General features: G+C 41.2%; 1 protein-coding gene across 3 annotated transcripts; it reads right to left on the bottom strand.

The window, feature by feature from the left end:
* Positions 1-994: 994 nt before the first annotated feature.
* simc1 (SUMO interacting motifs containing 1) lies at positions 995-12,411 on the bottom strand. 3 transcript variants are annotated; one of them, XM_089023034.1, is made up of 10 exons: positions 10,451-12,411; positions 8,838-9,581; positions 8,508-8,755; positions 8,315-8,384; positions 7,904-8,064; positions 4,870-4,962; positions 4,622-4,753; positions 4,341-4,497; positions 3,857-3,941; positions 995-2,841 (listed from the first exon to the last, which is right to left on the bottom strand). In XM_089023034.1, the coding sequence occupies exons 2-10, from the start codon at positions 9,285-9,287 to the stop codon at positions 2,630-2,632; spliced, it is 1,608 nt and encodes a 535-aa protein (XP_088879160.1). In that variant the 5' UTR covers positions 9,288-9,581; positions 10,451-12,411; the 3' UTR covers positions 995-2,629. The 3 variants fall into 3 exon arrangements, with proteins under 3 accessions (XP_088879160.1, XP_088879168.1, XP_088879175.1); XM_089023042.1 differs by having other exon boundaries at positions 8,838-9,062; positions 10,451-12,410; XM_089023049.1 differs by lacking the exon at positions 10,451-12,411 and having other exon boundaries at positions 8,838-9,214; positions 9,315-9,432.
* Between the last annotated feature and the right edge of the window lie 4,589 nt (positions 12,412-17,000).

The following is a 17,000-nucleotide window of genomic DNA, read 5'->3' as shown; positions in this document are numbered from 1 at the left end:
ATACAAAATAACGTTGGCAACAATCCTGGCACATTTGATTGAATAACAACAACAAAATAATCGACAAGTATGTAATATGAATTGAGTTTCCAAAAGTATTAAAAATAGAGCACCCCTCCCAGAGTTCGGACACGGTGTGAGGCAAAAACAGTTCTCTACAAGAGCAGCGTCTTCGTATTTTTGCACCTCAACAGGAGAGGCTCGCTTGGTGATTGCCGAGTGCAGTTGTCAAGACGCAGCCTCCTTCTCGTCTCAAGCAGTGGAAACGGTCTCCATGTGACTTCGTGGTAGTTTGTTATGTCAGCACTTTTAAATACAGTACAGGCAAGATTGCACGGGGCACCACCAAACTTTCACACTGGGCAATTCGTGTGCGGGGGTGCATTTGTTTGTCATAGAAACTGCGGGGTGGGAGTGCATTTGTTTCCCTCACATCATACATGTAGGTTGTAGCAATTACCCTGTTTTAGGTTATTATCCCATTACTGTACAAGAGTCAAAACCGGGACCTGCGACAGACGAACAAAGCTTTCTGACACCGGGCAGCACATTTATCTCGAATAACTTCAGAGTCTCGAGATTTCATTTTACCTTGCAAAGATTCAAGAAACACTGAGTCCTTCTTGGTCTTCTCCCATGCAGTCCACTTTGGCTCAAATAATCCTGGAGTTTACCTATTATTTATTTGGAGGTTCTTTTGTTACCACCCAAATCATTTTAAGACAGTGTGGGAGGTACAAAAACATGTAACAGTGCAAGGTTAGATTAAGCGGTAACGAATTACGCATTTTATTTTTGTAAGGTTGCTACACTAACCAGGGTCAGCGATATTTTACAAGATTGGGACAACTCGACATTTTCAACAAAAATAAAAATACTCACAAAATGAAAGTTAGAAAGAAAAAAATGTACGTTTCTTCATAGACAGTACATATCATTTACAGAAGGAATCTCCATAATTACATTTTATAACTTGTCAATAGTTACAGTTGAATCAATTTGATTACTTTTTATTTTGAAACAAGGATAAAGTACCCGTATTACCTTTACACCAGCATGAATATTTAACATGGACAATAAGTCATTGTCTGTCATAACATTTACAATGCTGATGTCATTAAATGTAGGGCGAAACAAAAAAATGCAAGCAAGAACAAACCTACGTAAAACACTGTTGAAAAATACTGCAGCGTCGTCATTAATTGAGGTATGAGGGCTGAGTGCATGTGTTGTGTGTGTGCGTGTGTGTGGCCCACAGCTGGGTCAGGCTAATAATTTTGCTGCCTAGGTAGAACTGATAAGATGAAAGAGTTGCATGATTTTAATTGATTGGGCCATTTATCACAGTCACCAAAATCACTTATACATGATGTGTGTAAATTAATTTTACCATGTTCAAAATTTGTCATGTACAGTTTGGGATTGTACATTAAACCAAACATCATTTCCAATATTTATATTAAAAAATACTTGATGACAGGAGAAGTGATCTAAATGCCTAACTAACTACAGTATCTTGAGTTTGTCTGAGAGTGTCAGGATCTTTGCCGTGCTAATCACTGTCGTGCTGTAGTTTGTCATAAAAGGCCTGTTTCCAAACCTTTTTTTGTTTAGTATTTTTAGAGCAGCTCTCCCACAACTTTAAAGTGTGACATGGTGTAAATGGATGATTGGAAGGAGCTCAGTATCGCTGTCATTTTTACACTCAATTTAACCAAAACAATGTACCGTATATAAGCCAACCCAAAAGCCTTGCTTTTATTCAAAAGATGACACTGCGCCTTATATGCAGGTGCGCCTTGTGTGTTAAGTAATATTGAGCCAAAACACGTCTCGCAACTACTGTCAGCAGCCACCGACTCCGATTCCCTCTGGAGAAGTAGTGTGTAACACCAGCCTCTAATGTAGCGTCTTATAATGTGGTGTGCCTTACATTTGGAAAACCTTTATACATTATATTTGGACATTTCTTTTTCATTCATTGAAGGTGCGCCTGATAGTCCAGTGCGCCTTATTTATTCAAAAAGTTCGAAAATAACCATTCATTTTGGGGGCACCTTATGCACCGGAAAATACGGTAATCATATACAGGTCAAAATAAGTGTGCTTCAAGAGATCTTGAAATTATTTTCATGATTCAAACTGTCATTAAAAAAAAAAAAAAAAAAAAATCGACAAATTAAAGCTTATTCGTGGGAAAACATAGTTCATGTACTTGCGCCTTATACACCAGAAAATACAGTATCCAGAAATATGGGGAAAAAAAGAATGTTTGAACATTTACACAAAAGCCTAAAAAACAATGTTATTGTTTTTTGTAATTCATATCGCCGATCTAACAAAACAATGGCAGCCAGAAATGTTCATAAATGAACACTTTGTCGTCATGAACAAATATCATAATTAATCGATTAAGATAAATACAAAATTAATCTTTTCACTTATTTAAAAGAGCAAACCGTTATTCGTTGTTTGTAATGATAAAATATATATATACACACACACACACACACACACACACACACACACACACACACACACACACACACACACACACACACACACACACACACACACACACACACACACACACACACACACACACACACACACACACACACACACACATTTAACATTTACAGACATCAAACAGGAAGTCTTGTAAATAAGTGAGGGACTCTTCCACGTGAGGCGGCAAGGCTTGGCCGATGTCTGCCTGGGATCTGGACAGGAAGGCCTCCACAGATTTACAAATGGCCGACTTTGTTAGCATATCATCGGTCTTGTAGACCAAGCAGACCGGCCGGCTTATGTCCTTGCTGACAGAGCTGTAGGGATATCCTAGAAATGACGTGGACAGTGTAGAGGTCAACAATACATCTTTATTTACCAGGGTAACTACTGGTGCAAAAGCTATCTTAACGTTATTGGAACATTTTCTCCTCGGCAGGGATAATGCACAGTGGTCAGTGTATTTCAGGACAATGCAAACGTGCAATAAATAAATAAATAGACAAAAAAATAAATACATAAATAAATAGACAAGTAAATGAACACATAAACAAATAACAAAATGAACAAATAAATTAATTAATAAATGAATGATTGGATAAATAAATGAATACATAAATAAATAAATAAACAGACAGACAAATAAACAAATAAAATAAAATCAGATATTAAAATAGTACTGCGGTCAGTCTTTCAGGACAATGCAAACTTGCAATAAATAAACAAATAATTAAAAACAAATAAATAAACAAATGAATAAATAAATAAATGCATGAATGAATAAAACAGAATATGACAAGAATAGTACTGTGTTGAATAGACAACTACAAACATCTTAACTCATTCACTGCCATCCCCGAATTTATTCGAGAATTGAAAATATGACGTGGAGCGCCATTCCCGAATTTGTTCGGGTTTTGTTTTTTTCTTGCAGGGGGTGCTGATAAAGCGCTGGTCAGACCTCTGGCAATGTTTTTTCCCTTCCACGAAGGGGCAGCATTTGCCTTTTGTACAGCCGCCACCACTTGCACCTCATGTTACTCCAGACCCATTTAACTAAGGAATGAACTCTTTTTCTGCATTGAATGTTCATGTAGTCCTAAAAGTCAGTATTCTGCGGGTCCGTAAATTTCAATGAAATTGACACAAACCCTGGCACTTGAGTGGACACATTTTTGCACGTCTGGTAGTGAATGAGTTAACAAATCATGCAAGTGAAGAACTATTTTTCTACCTTGAGTACATTTTTAGTCAAACCTAAGTACAAAAATGCAAAATATAATATTGAATCATGATGTATTAAATAAGGGAAGAAAATGATTGTTAAAAAAAACAAAAATCTCACCTTTCATTGTTGTGTTGTAGCTGAAGAACAACATCCACAGGTGTTGAACTAACTCCTCCCATTTCTTCCAACGTTCACCACCATCCTGGGGATCAAAATGACACATTCAGTTGTGGGTTCATCAATTGCACCCCCTTGCTGTAGTTATCTGTGGCGCCACACTTTGGACTGATTGCCAGCCAATCACGAGGCACGCACAGACTAACAACTGTTCATATGCTCAATCATATCGTGAGACAACATAGAGTATGCAGTTCCCCTATTGTGAATGTTTTTGTAATGCGGGAGGAAACAGGACTACATGGAGAAAAGCCGCGCAGGAAGAACAGGCTAACTCCAGACACGAAGGCCAGGAACCGGAATCGAACCCATGTACTGTGATGGTGACGTGTTAACCAATCGACCACCATGCCACCTCCTGGCATAACATTTAGTTATCAATGTATTAATTGTGATAATACTTAGTGACTCGTGCAGTATTCACCATTGGGTCTGCAGCCATTGTGCAGTTTTCCAAGAAGTGCAACAAGCGACTGAGTGACATGGGCGTAGTCATTTTCAGTGGGCACGCTTGTTCCAGGAGATGTTCCAGCAGCTTCCATTTGAGCAGGTGATTCTGCAAGCTGTCCAGTAGCAGGAGCCTGGGTGCCATTTTGGTAGAAAGAAACACTTAGGAATAGAGGGAAATTGTGTGGCAGGAGAACAGAAACATTTTCTTGGTGGTGTACCGGTTCGCTATGGTATTCAATCTTCTCTCAAGCTCACCTGTGTGCTCGCAGATGCTCGATGTTAATGAGTGTGGAAAAAAGCTCTTGTGACAACCTAGATGCGCTTAGGGCAGGGGAATGATCAACTTCTAAAGCCAGACATAACATCCTCTGGAGAATGAACACGATTCTGCAGTGTTACAAAAGGTTAGTCTTCATTGGGTAGAAAGTGGAAAAAAGCATTTCATACTTAATACTCGTGGTTGTTCTTGTCACATTCGTGGTCATAAAATATGCGGGCATTACCTGATATGCTCATCTTTTTCTCTGGCGGCTTCATTACTCGCTTCACTTTCAACCGATTTCATAATCGCCGAAAACAACCACTTAATGACATCCCTGAAAGACCAACATCATTGACCACAGGTTAGCACAGTTGCCAAAAACAAGGCTCAATCAAGACAATTTCTTACATTAATTTAAATAACATCCACAGAATGACTTGCGTAAAAGTATAGTCACTGCGGAATTGCCAATGAATCAACATCTATTTTGATAAATATGAAAAAATTATGAACAATTCAATCGAAATTAATCAAAATCGAATTTAAAATTGTCCAAATACAGTGATACCAGTCTCTCAGTTAACTGATTGATGTACACCTTCACGAGAGCAGACTCATTTTCTTCTTAGTTGTTTCAAAAGATAGCATTTGCAAACATCTGCTTTGTTTTCTGCCTGTGTATTTTCTTCTATGGCCACCGCTCCCTTGAATGTTATGGAAATACAGTAAAGTCTTTTTATATCGATAGTACTGCTTATTACGATACTATTTCTATGAACGCATGGAGAAAATTTACATGCCGCATATATCGATATATCCGATCCGGATATATCGATAGTCCGGTTATATTGATATTTTTTCCGACTCCCGAGAATATCGATATAACGAGACTTTACTGTATATAAAGGAAATGTATTTTTTTGCAACATCTGTATTATTCATTCATTCCTTTGTTTTCCGGACCGCTTTATCCTCACTAGTAGGGTCGCGACGGGTCCTGGTGCTTATCCCATCTGTCTTCAGGCATGAGGCGGGGGACACCCTGAACTGGTTGACACCCAATCGCAGGGCACACAGAAACAAATAACCATTCACGCTTCTACTCACACCTAGGGACAATTTGGATTGTTCAGTCAGCCTGTATTATTATTTTGTTAAAAATATATAATTAAATAAAGGTTTTACCTGACAACAACACTGACCCTTTGTGGCAACTTTCTGATACAATCATTACCAATTTATTCAAATGATGTGAGCTTAACGGACAACCGACATCACTTTTTTGTTTTCTAACTGACATCAGAAAAACGTTTTATAGCATCTAAAATACCCAAAACACGCAGGCTGATATTTTTAGTCAACTGCAAAACACCAATAAAAATGCAACAATGCAACAAATTGAGCTGAGAATTGGGGATTTTCAGAAAGTCGTGACGTCATGCCACGATGTCTTGCCTTGCTCGAGAATCAAAGCAATGGCTTCAGATTCTGAGAAGATGCTTTGTTACTCATCCAGTTATGAATATGATTCAAATAGTTCTGAAGAGGAAGGCATAAATGTTTGCAATCAATTAAAGGAGTCCTCCCATATCAATTCGAGCTGTCAATGACAGCAATGTAGCACCCAGAAAATGCAGAAGATGGTGCCCAAGCTCTGTTGGAAATGGGCTGATTTGTCTACTAGGAATTTGTGTCAGAGAATATCAAATAGTTGTCTTGGTGCAAGACAACAATTAACCATCGCGTTATGTGTTTTCCTTCTAATTTCGCCATCAACACGAAGTTTTCAGACCAAACAAACTACCGCAAAATGCATTGTGTGTCGCTTTCTCGGTCAGGGGCGTTCCAAACGTGACATCACGTGAGGATCGTCATCAACTCAAAAACAAGACTTCCTGAATATTCAGCGCAAGTCTTAAAACATAAAATCTAGCTACATGCGGTGGAATCTTTGTAAAATACGCTCAGTAGAAATCATTTGAAGTGATTTTACAAATTACTGACAACTTGTCCGGAGGCGTCAGTTTTGCTTTAAAACTACACAAAATATACATTATTTTATGTATAATTAATGTGCTATTGTATTGTAATTAAAGAAATAAACTGTACTGTATAATAAATTCATTTTATTTAGCTTAGTGATGGTTGTTGATGTAGTTGCCTCTTGATGATATCCGAGTGAAGTTGCCGTGTTTTTTCGGCGATAATACCCTCACACACAATGTCCCCTGCTAACTACTTTTTGTTAATCCAAATCAACAGAAGTTTTTCAACCACTTCTATTGCCTGAGACCGGTTCTTAGACAACACAGAAACAGCCTTAGCCACACGTAGCAATGGTCAATAGCATACTGGTACTGGAACACTAAGTCACACAAACGCACACCTCGTTCGTGTTTTTTGATGATCTCCTTCTTCTGCTCGACCGTAATTTTCTTTTGTTTCCTCTTCGGCTTAACACTAGCATGTGGTGGTTTTTTTTTTTCGGTCCCTGTCAGAGATATGACAGTCAGACACCGTGGACAGAGACTCGGAACCAGAAAGATTGTCCCCACTGCCGGCAGGAGACGCAGTCATCAAATGACATACGTCTGAATTCTGCGCCTCTCTGCCAAGCTATTTATTGAGAGTATATGTAAATTAAAGTGAAATATTAGTAAAACATGGTTTTCTTGATTATAATGCCACGCCTCTGGGCGTTCTGAGCACCAACAGCTGCAAGCAGTAAAACATAGACATTTTAATTGGTTGTCTTTTCCATGAACTGATAAATTTGTAATCTAGCGCTTGTGCAGGATGTTTAAGCCGTAAATAACTTTGGTGAAAAAGGAGTATCTCAAGCCCTAAATTCTGTGCAAGGCCAGACCTTCTAGAATCTAGATGGAGACGACAGTTCACCTTGCCATGTCTGTTTCACTCAGATTTACTGTGGCCATCTGCGCTTTGACTGTGGGCCCATTGTTTAGTTGGTCAGCAAAGCATGGCACTTTTAAACATGATAAATTCTTATTCTCCATCAGTACCATAAAAGCAAAAGTACTCCACGTCTGCACTCAAAGGGGGTCTGGAAAACCAGCCACCACGGCACTGCTCGACCGTGCGGTTCGGTGTTCATCCGCCGAAAACTGTGTGGTTTGGTTCGTCCGCCGAAAACTAGTTTGTATGCCAAGATTATGTTCTCGCGAATTTAATGTTGGTAGAGTTAAAATTTTGTGAGCTAAAGCGCCTGTTTTCTCCCCAAGATAAGCCTGTCAGGTCCTAGATACCAAACTCACTGTACTTGTGCGAAGTGCTGATTGCATGACAACGCAGCTCTTGCGATTGAGTGATGGAGTTGAGACGTGGACTTTTTGTGAGAGAAGTCATCCTCCAAAGTCTGGACAATATACTCAAGGAGCATGCGCACAACCTCAGGGCGATGCTTCTCTTTTTCATCCTGATGAAAAAGGGCAAGCATAAGAACATCTGAAAATTGAAAGCTTGTACACTCCTTAAATGTCATCAAGATTTGGACATCAGACTCCTTCTGCACCTTTATTTTCGACATTATTAATTGATCAACTCGTGAGCAAAGTAGTTTACAATATGAACAAACTGGGAATAGACCGGTGTCAGACGAAGTACCGTGTTTAACTATACGAGCAAGCTTGAAGTGATAAATTGATAAATTTGCCAGTGTTGAGTACCTGAGTGGACATGACTGCAGTCAACATCTCCCAGTTCCAAGGCACTGTCTTTTTATCCACCAGGTGGTGTCTACAATCAATACGTGATTTCAATCCATGAATAAGAATATTGGAATGTCATAATATGATATAAGATAGAGCCCCTTTCTTTGGACAGACTATCATTCGCCCCAGGTGTCGTTGGCTCTCTTACCTTTGTGTCCTCATCAGCAGATTCCAGGCCTGCACACAAAGATGCTGTGGACACTGCGAGTCTAGCAGGATGCCACTTAGCACGTGGGATATGAGATCCTTGGGAAGACAGTAACCAGGATGTACGAGGTCTGACAAAAGCTGCAACGTGCCTTCATGGTACTTCTCATGCATGGTGATGTAGGGTAGGCTGAGTCTTTGCTGGCACCCAACAGTTGATTTGTCATATTTCACATTGCCCTCGTGTATCTAAAAAGACAGCATATGATAAGTCCATGCTTAAGGATTGTGAAGTGAATTTAAGGCCAAAAATGTGAATAAGTATACCAACCAGAGTATCTGCTGATCCATCCATTAATATCTGGAATGCACGTGGGCACACAAAATGCCTTTCATCCTGACTGGCCCCATCAGCATCAACATTTCCTTCGCCATCGCTGTCCCCTTGCCACATGAAATATGTTGGACTGTCTAGCTCTGCTACATGGCCACCTGCCCAACAGCCATCCAAATCTTCACTTTTTGATATGGAGCAAGGAGAGTCAACAGGAATGCCCTGGGAAAGGTAATAAGACCCGTTTATCTCAATATCACTCACGTCCTCTGTCCCTCTTTGCGAAATGGTGGTCCCATCTTGGTTATAGTAACATGTGGACATCGGGTCCTCTTGGTTGTTGTTTGTGTAACACGAAGCAGGGGCGAATGAAGCTGGGAGATGCACAGATAATACGGCATCATCCATTTCATCTGCATGAGTGCTGTGCGGTTGTCCGGGACACATTGACCTCTGTGTGGCGCCTTCACTTACACTGAGAGAAGCGTTCTGTCCTGCATGTATGGCTTGTGTTACTCTAGTTTCTAGAAAAGGCTGTTTGTTTGGTATTCTGCCCTGCTTAATTGATTTGTGGACATGTAAATAAAGTTCATTTTAAGTGTCATGTTTCCGTGTTCTTTTTAGTATGTTGCCCTCTTGTTCGGCCGTTTTCCTCAAACGGTTGTCTTTGAAGTCTGTTCGTCTTTCATGCAACTGAAGCTCCGTGAGATACTTCGTTGCTTCTCTTTCCCCTGTTGTAACCTCAGAAAGGGAAGATAGAGTATCTTATTTGTAACAGAAGATAGATGGAAATTGAACATAAATCACTGATAAAAACATGCATAAATTGACATTAAAACACAATAGCCTCTGTCCCATCTTGTGAATTTATCCACTCATATTGATCTTTAAAAATCTTCATTTGGTGTATCTTAAAGCAGATGGGGCAAAATGGATTTCACTCCATACTTGGAGCGGGTGAATACATGAGCATGCTTAGTACTCAATAAGTGCAGTGTGAGCTCTCTTATCTGCACCGTAGTGTCAACACTGCATTACAGTAGGCTGCCACCAGCGAGCGGCGTTCGCCGCCTTCAAAATACAATTGAACAACTGCATGGACGTCAGTGGTTTGGACTGGAAGAAATAAATATAAAATTTCTTAGGTGGCAGGTAACACCACGTTCAGCTAGAAGTAATAAAAACTCTCAGAAGAGTGCCAAGAAGCGTTCTCAAGTGGAGATAGCTAGTTTTAAGAGGCCTTGTATTCTATCGCCACTTGAGAACGCTTCATGGCGCTGTTCTTGGAGTTCTTATTCTTCTTGTATGAACGTAATGCTACCCGGCAGCCGCGCAATTACACATTTTACATATTTTATTTCTTTTGACACAAAACACTGACGAGCATGTATTGCCAGTTTTTATTTTGAAGATGTCCAACGCCGCTTGTTGGTGGCAGATTACCGTAATGCACAGTAATGACAACCAGAGTGGCGGCTCACTTGACTTCAATTTTCCATATGGAGGCCGTCTTTACCGCAGTCGTAATTTGGAGTGAAGGAACATAACACGTTTCCATCGCTAATTTAAACTGCAATAGCAATCAACTCGCGCAAATCTTTCGTACTTACAGATGGGTTGGTGATGGGGTCTTGGGCGTTAACTAGCACAGTCCTGGTGGACTTTGCCTCGGGGACAGAGACACGGTTGGAGCCAACGTTCACTCTAAACTGCGCGCGTGCGCAATCGCGCACAGTTTGCACATACTCGGCGCACAAGAACATCTATGCAGCGCAGCGCACACGAACATCTATGCAGCGCACATTTTGCAATGTAACTCAATGAGTGACAGGTGTCCAGCCAATAATGCCGAACAATTTACGTACGTGACGCAGCCAATCGGAGCAGAACGGTGCGAATGTGCCCTGCCCATATGCGCCGTGATACTGGCGTGAAACTGTCGTGTAGCCACACCGTACTCATTAGTGATGGGAATTCCGGCTCTTTTTAGAGAGGCGGTTCTTTTGGCTCGGCTCACTAGAAAGATCCGGCTCTCTCATCCCAAATGGCTCCTCAGTTAGGAACCGGCTCTCTTTGTTCACTTCAGAGATCCGGCTCTAGAAACCGGCTCGCTCGCGAACGACACATCACTAGTACACATCTGATGTTGCTCACCGTGGTGCTTAAAGAGTGCTTAAAGAGTTTGATGTTTCTCTTTATTTGTAAGTAGGTTCGTTGTCAGATCTCCCAGGCAGGTGACGCGCAGAGCTTGATTGCGGCGTGGAGTCGAGCTAATCACTTTGAGTCTGAGATGATTCTGCCCAGTGGTTCGCCCAATCTCTCTGTCCCGCGACAGCTCCTTTTATACCATTTTCACGCGTGTGCTATGCGTCAGGGTGAGACGCACATCAAGGAGATCAAGGAATTGAAAGACATGAAAGGGTTGAAAGGCGCACTTCAAAATCATACACACGTGTGACGCCACATGCTCAGGGAGCTTGCGTGACATAAAAAATTAGAGGGAACTTTGGTTGGAGCTAACAAAAAGTCATCGGTCTAGGACAGGGGTGGGCAAACTTTTTGACTCGCGGGCCGCATTGGGTTCTAAAATTTGACAGAGGGGCCGGGGCCAGTAGCATTTGGAGGGAGTGTTTGGGCCGGAAATACTAAACCTAAAGCATGAAAGGACAACCGACGCCTCCAGACAAGTTATGTCCATAATTTATAAAATCACTTCAAATGACTTTGACTGAGCGTATTTTACAAAGATTCCACAGCATATAGCTATAGTTTACGTTCTAAGACTTGTGCTGAATATTCACTAAGTCTTGTTTTTGAGTAGATGACGATCCCCATGTGACGTCACGTTTGGACCGCCCCAGACCGAGAAAGCGACACACAATGCATTTTGGGTACTTTGTTTGGTCTGAAAACTTCGTGTTGATGGCGAAATTAGAAGGAAAACACATAAATAACGCCATGGTGAATCGTTGTGTGTTGCAACGAGACTACTATTTGATTCCCAAATTCCCAGCAGACAACTCAGCCCATTTCCAACGGAGCTTGGGCGCAATCTTCTGCATTTTCTGGGTGCTACATTGCTGTCATTGGCGGCTCGAATTGATATGGGAGGACTCCTTGAATCATTTGCAAACATTTATGCTTTCCTCTTCAGAACTATTTGAATCATATTCATAACTGGATGAGTAACAAGAAAACATCTCCGAATCTGAAGCCATTGTTTTGATTCTCGAGCAAGGCAAGACGTCATGGCGTGACGTCACGAACAAAGGGGTGGGACATACTTTGGCGGGTAAGGGGATGGCGCCCTGTGGAGAAATGCGATGCCCCAAGACATCGATCTTGGACAGACCAAATTGGCACTTAACAGGGTTGACTATAAGGCCGTGCGAATCAAGGCGCTTGAAAACTTCGGTTAAGTGCGACAGGTGTTCCTCCGGTGAAGGGCTGGCCACAAGGATGTCGTCTAGATAGACAAATACAAAATCAAGACCTCGCAAGACTGAGTCCATCAGTCTTTGGAAGGTCTGTGCCGCCCCCTTCAGGCCAAAAGGCATGCGGAGAAATTCAAAGAGGCCAAAGGGGGTAATCACCGCTGTTTTGGGCACATCCTCCGCCCGTACCGGCACCTGGTGATAACCGCGAACTACATCTACTTTTGAAAAGATCACGGCGCCGGCCAAACGTGCGGAAAAATCTTGAATGTGCGGGATGGGGTAACGGTCATGTGTGGTTATGTTATTCAGCCGACGAAAATCACCGCACGGCCGCCAAGAACCGTCACTTTTGGGCACCATGTGTAATGGTGAAGCCCACGGGCTGTTGGAACGCCTCACGATGCCCAAGCGCTCTATCGTCGCGAACTCCCCTTTCGCCATTGCCAATTTTGCCGCGTCGAGGCGACGAGCGCGGGCAAAAACTGACGGGCCAACCGTGGGAATGAAATGCTCTACCCCGTGTTTAGTATCGGCATTGGAAAAGGCGGGTGTGGTTAACGACGGATAATCGGTCAGCAGGCATTCATAAACGTTACCCGATGTTAAATAATTTGTATGCGTTAACGCCCCGAGCCCTCCGGCCTCACACGGAAAAGTGGCGAAAGAGATGGCGTCAATCAAACGACGGTTGGCAATGTCCACAAGAAGTCCGTGAGCACATAAAAAATCGGCGCCAATTATGGGAACTGTGGTCGCGGCAACAATAAAGTTCCACTTGAATTCCCGTACGTGGAAACGCACAGTTTTTTTTATTTCGATTTTTCAATGCCTCAAAATGCCCCAAACCAATCTCCTGTTCAATGAGCACCACTCGAGGGCGCTCAGACTTTGCTCTTTCAGTTTGAGGTACAAAAAAAAGTATTTAAATGCATGGCTTCTCGAACGTGTGACGAAGTCTCCTGAATCGTCTGTGCTGTATGTTGTACATGTAGCACATTTGATAATAAAGTTGACATCAAAGTGAACATGTTTTAAGGCCTTGACACTGATGCTGCTTAGGTTTCACACTACTTCAGCAAAAGATACAAAGAACCTACATGCTAAAAACACAGTTATGGCAACTGTGATCTCATTGGTGTTTAACGCACAGGACTAGCAATAATATTTGTACTGTAAGAGTCTATTGTGCAGTCTTATCTGTTCCTAATATTTTATGAAGTCCTTTTCAAAAGGATTTGTCAGTTTCCTATTCTAGGAAAGTAATGTGGGGGGTTTTCCTAAAATGTTGCTTTTCTTTCTCGAAAACGGACGCTTAAAGCGCAGGCTCATAATTGGATGAAGAGAGCAACTGACCCCAGAAGCCTGCCTCCGACTGACACCGGATGAATCATGGTTGGATGTTAGCTTGACACTGGAGCAGTGTGAGACTGAAGTAGCCTGCTTTTGCAAAAAGGGACATAATGCATGCGTGTGTATATGGTGTAAGGTGGAAATGACTGTGTGGCTGCATTTGCCAGTGAAGGATATGCTTTGAAAATGCACCTCCTTACAATCATTTTTTTGTGTTGACAGTTAGTCCTAGTATGACGTCTTCAGTTCTGGGTAGGGGTGGGGGAAATCACATACTTCCGCGGAGAAATCTGATTCAGGTTAAATCGGATGTGAATGCGTGCTGTAAGACCGTTTAAGAGGCGAGAGATACCATAGCTTCAAATATCCTGCAACCATAGATGGACATACAGTAGATCGAGGAATGAGATACCTGAAGAACAGCAGACCATGAGAGTTTCAATTTGAAATTGGATCACAGGTACTAGGTAGATACAGGTATTAGGAGGCAATGGCATCAGGAAAATATTTCAATCATATTTTGTCTTTGTCCCTGTATTGGAAATAATGTCTCATCTGCACACATTTCACATGCATATATTGAGCCAGAATTGCATGAAGGTACACGCTAAACTGAAATATTGGACATTTGTGCTTGGTACAGTCAGTGCTTCCTGCCAGTAAATCTTAGAAATCTGAAAGCCTGTTCTTTTCTGCTTTTAAATGATTCCCATTTGCAAGAAATATGCATTTGTGGGATGATGAATATGCCAATGTGCCAAATCTTGACTGCCTACACGTGGGAAACATTGCTGTTACCCTTCCATTCCAAAGAAAAAGACTAAAATAGTCACTGAAATTACGTGAAAGTAATGAGAGTGGAATTTTCAAAACTGTATCATGTCTAGCCACAGAAAAGTCCTTTGGTAAAATGAGACATAAGTGGGGCTTCGTGACAGGTCGCGTCAGTCCCATTGACCACAATGGTAAAAATAAAGCAGGTTATACTTTGCAGCTTTCGTCGATATTTTTACCAATTTCATTTGGTCATTGATCATTGTTTGTTCCACTTTGTCAGGTTTGTTTCATCTTGGCATGTTTTACTCAGGGTCTTTTTTGCTACTTTGTTCTGATGACTTTGTTGTTTGAGATTTTGTTCCTGCCGACTTTATTCAATACAAATTGTCAAATACACCCTGCTACTCCCTCGTGCCTGCTTTTTTTGGGGTCCACCACCACCACCACCTTGCAAATCGTGACAAGTGCAGATTGTTTTGCACACAGAGCCATATAGCTTTAAATATTTTTCAGATTTAAAAAACTAAACTCACCATTTAAAAGCTATATTTTTTTGTTCACCCAAGTTATTTTCTGGGTGGTGGTGGTGGGGGTCTTAAACATTAAAGTTGAGAAATTAGGTAAAAAAGGGACCAAAGACTTTTTCGCAGCTTAGTAAACATGATGGTGTCGACATCATGGTTGTGTCAAAGCAGACACTGGATTGGTAACGCTCTCGACGACATCCAGAGTGAGCTTACTTCAGCTGCCGTGTTGCATTTGGATGAGAACGAGGAATATTTTGATCAGGCTCTGATGAACAAATCTCTGTGGTGAGAAAGTTAACAAGATTGTGAATTTGTAGTCAATATCATTCATGAGACAGACTGTTTCAACAAATGCATTTGAAAAACTCTTCAGTGATATATAGTTGGATCAATATATAAATAAATAAAAGTATTGCGTTGAATCCAAGTTTTGGACAGATAAACAGACTGTCGCATGTGAAAAAAGAGATAGGCTAAGAAATGAGACCCATGAGATCCACCCTTTGTGTCTTCTAAAAATAATGGGAAGGTCCAAAGGGAAAACCCACAAACAGAACTTCTTCATAGATTGTTTCATGATGCCGTTTCATCGGGAGAAAGAAGAACATTATTGGCCATTAGAGAGATTTAACCTTGTGGATGGGGTAGTGATTGGAAAGGGTTGTCAAAACAAACAATCAACACTGGTGTGACCACGCTATAAATGTGTCAGTGTTAATTATTAGGTCAATGTCCAATAATAAGCATGTTTCTGTCACGATTTGCGAGGTAATGGTGGTGGTGGACCCCCCCCAAAATTGACAAATTGTATTAAAATAAACAGAATAGTCCAAAGTATCAAATAAGACCATGAGTAAAAATATAACAAGATGAAACAAACCTGACAGGGTGAAACAAACAATGACCCATCACTAAATGGTCGTTCCAGGAGTCCTTTTAACTGCCACTGATTAAAACGACCAACACCTGTGAAGCTGCAGGCAGGGCCGACAGTGCCACCCGTTGGTCGCTAACCGAAACGTGACAGTTTCGGTCATCTATACTGGATTTTGTCTTGCTGGGGCTTTCACGATCTGTTTGGGCGTTGTTTTAAATGGTGATTATGTCACCAAAAGGGCCAAAACCCCTCATCTCACTTCTGCTAAGTTTAGTTTACAAAAGCTAAAACACAATCAATATTGAATTGCTTATACGGCCGACAAAGTAGCTAAACCCGAAAGCTATTTCTTATCTTTTCTCCGTCATTATCAATGATCACGGAGATTTATGGCTTTGTGTCCCAATCCTGAGTTAGGGCAATGATCATAAGAATAAACTGTATAGATACAACAACAATTATTTTGAAGTTTAAGTTAGCTGCACTGTAGCTAGTTGCAACTGTGCACTAAATCTTCCACTCATACTGATTTGAAGTACCAGATATGAACAAATAAAGGCAACAGGCCCAATCTCTACAGTTTACATTCTTTCAGCTATTATGTTGCAACTTCATTATTTTACAGATTAAAACATTGGAGCAACCAAATCTCATGACAAAAGAACTTCAATTATTGTTCTGGATCCTTTTCACTAGCAATGGCCCAAAGTCAGGCCCCTCTTAAGAGGTTATTATCGGTCACTTGCACTCACGTCGCACCCGTAGGGCAATTGCAGTCCCCTAACATTTCCCAAATGGTGGTTTTAAACACCCACACATTTCTTTCTTTGTATCTTGGTATGTTGCTTCTTCTGATTTGTGTTTTTGTTTCTCCTCAACAATTGCTTAGAGTCACATACATGGAAAAGTAACTTTTTCTTCCAGCATTTTGTTTAAATGTTTTCCAACACATAAGTGGTTTTCTGGTGTTCACTGCAAGGAATGCCTAAGGGCAAATCTGAGTAACAATCTACAACAAAGTGCAGCATGTTAGACCTTGACCAGTGCTTTCCAGAATTTAAAAACATCACTTAAGTTTGAAAATGTAATTTCCACCCTGATATGGTTATTTAACATCACATATGTTGGTCGTAACACCCCTCAAACAAAGATTCTTTCAAATTGGTTGTTTGTGACAGCCTTTCCCTTTTCT

The sequence above is a fragment of the Hippocampus bargibanti genome, linkage group LG02, assembly GCF_051943395.1.
Source record: "Hippocampus bargibanti isolate YZ-2025 linkage group LG02, ASM5194339v1, whole genome shotgun sequence".
NCBI classification, from domain to species: Eukaryota; Metazoa; Chordata; class Actinopteri; order Syngnathiformes; family Syngnathidae; genus Hippocampus; species Hippocampus bargibanti.
Note: the sequence above shows the minus strand (reverse complement) of the source record. Positions and strands in the feature narration are given on the sequence as shown.

What these genes read in the sequence shown, in the direction of transcription:
- simc1 (XM_089023034.1), bottom strand. Translation starts at nt 9,287, where the DNA reads ATGTGTCCCGGACAACCGCACAGCACTCATGCAGATGAAATGGATGAT. An exon ending in GAGCATCTGCGAGCACACAG is followed by an intron (nt 4,498 to 4,621) that starts GTGAGCTTGAGA and finishes AATGGCACCCAG; the next exon opens with GCTCCTGCTACTGGACAGCT. An exon ending in CTACAACACAACAATGAAAG is followed by an intron (nt 2,842 to 3,856) that starts GTGAGATTTTTG and finishes CGTCATTTCTAG; the next exon opens with GATATCCCTACAGCTCTGTC.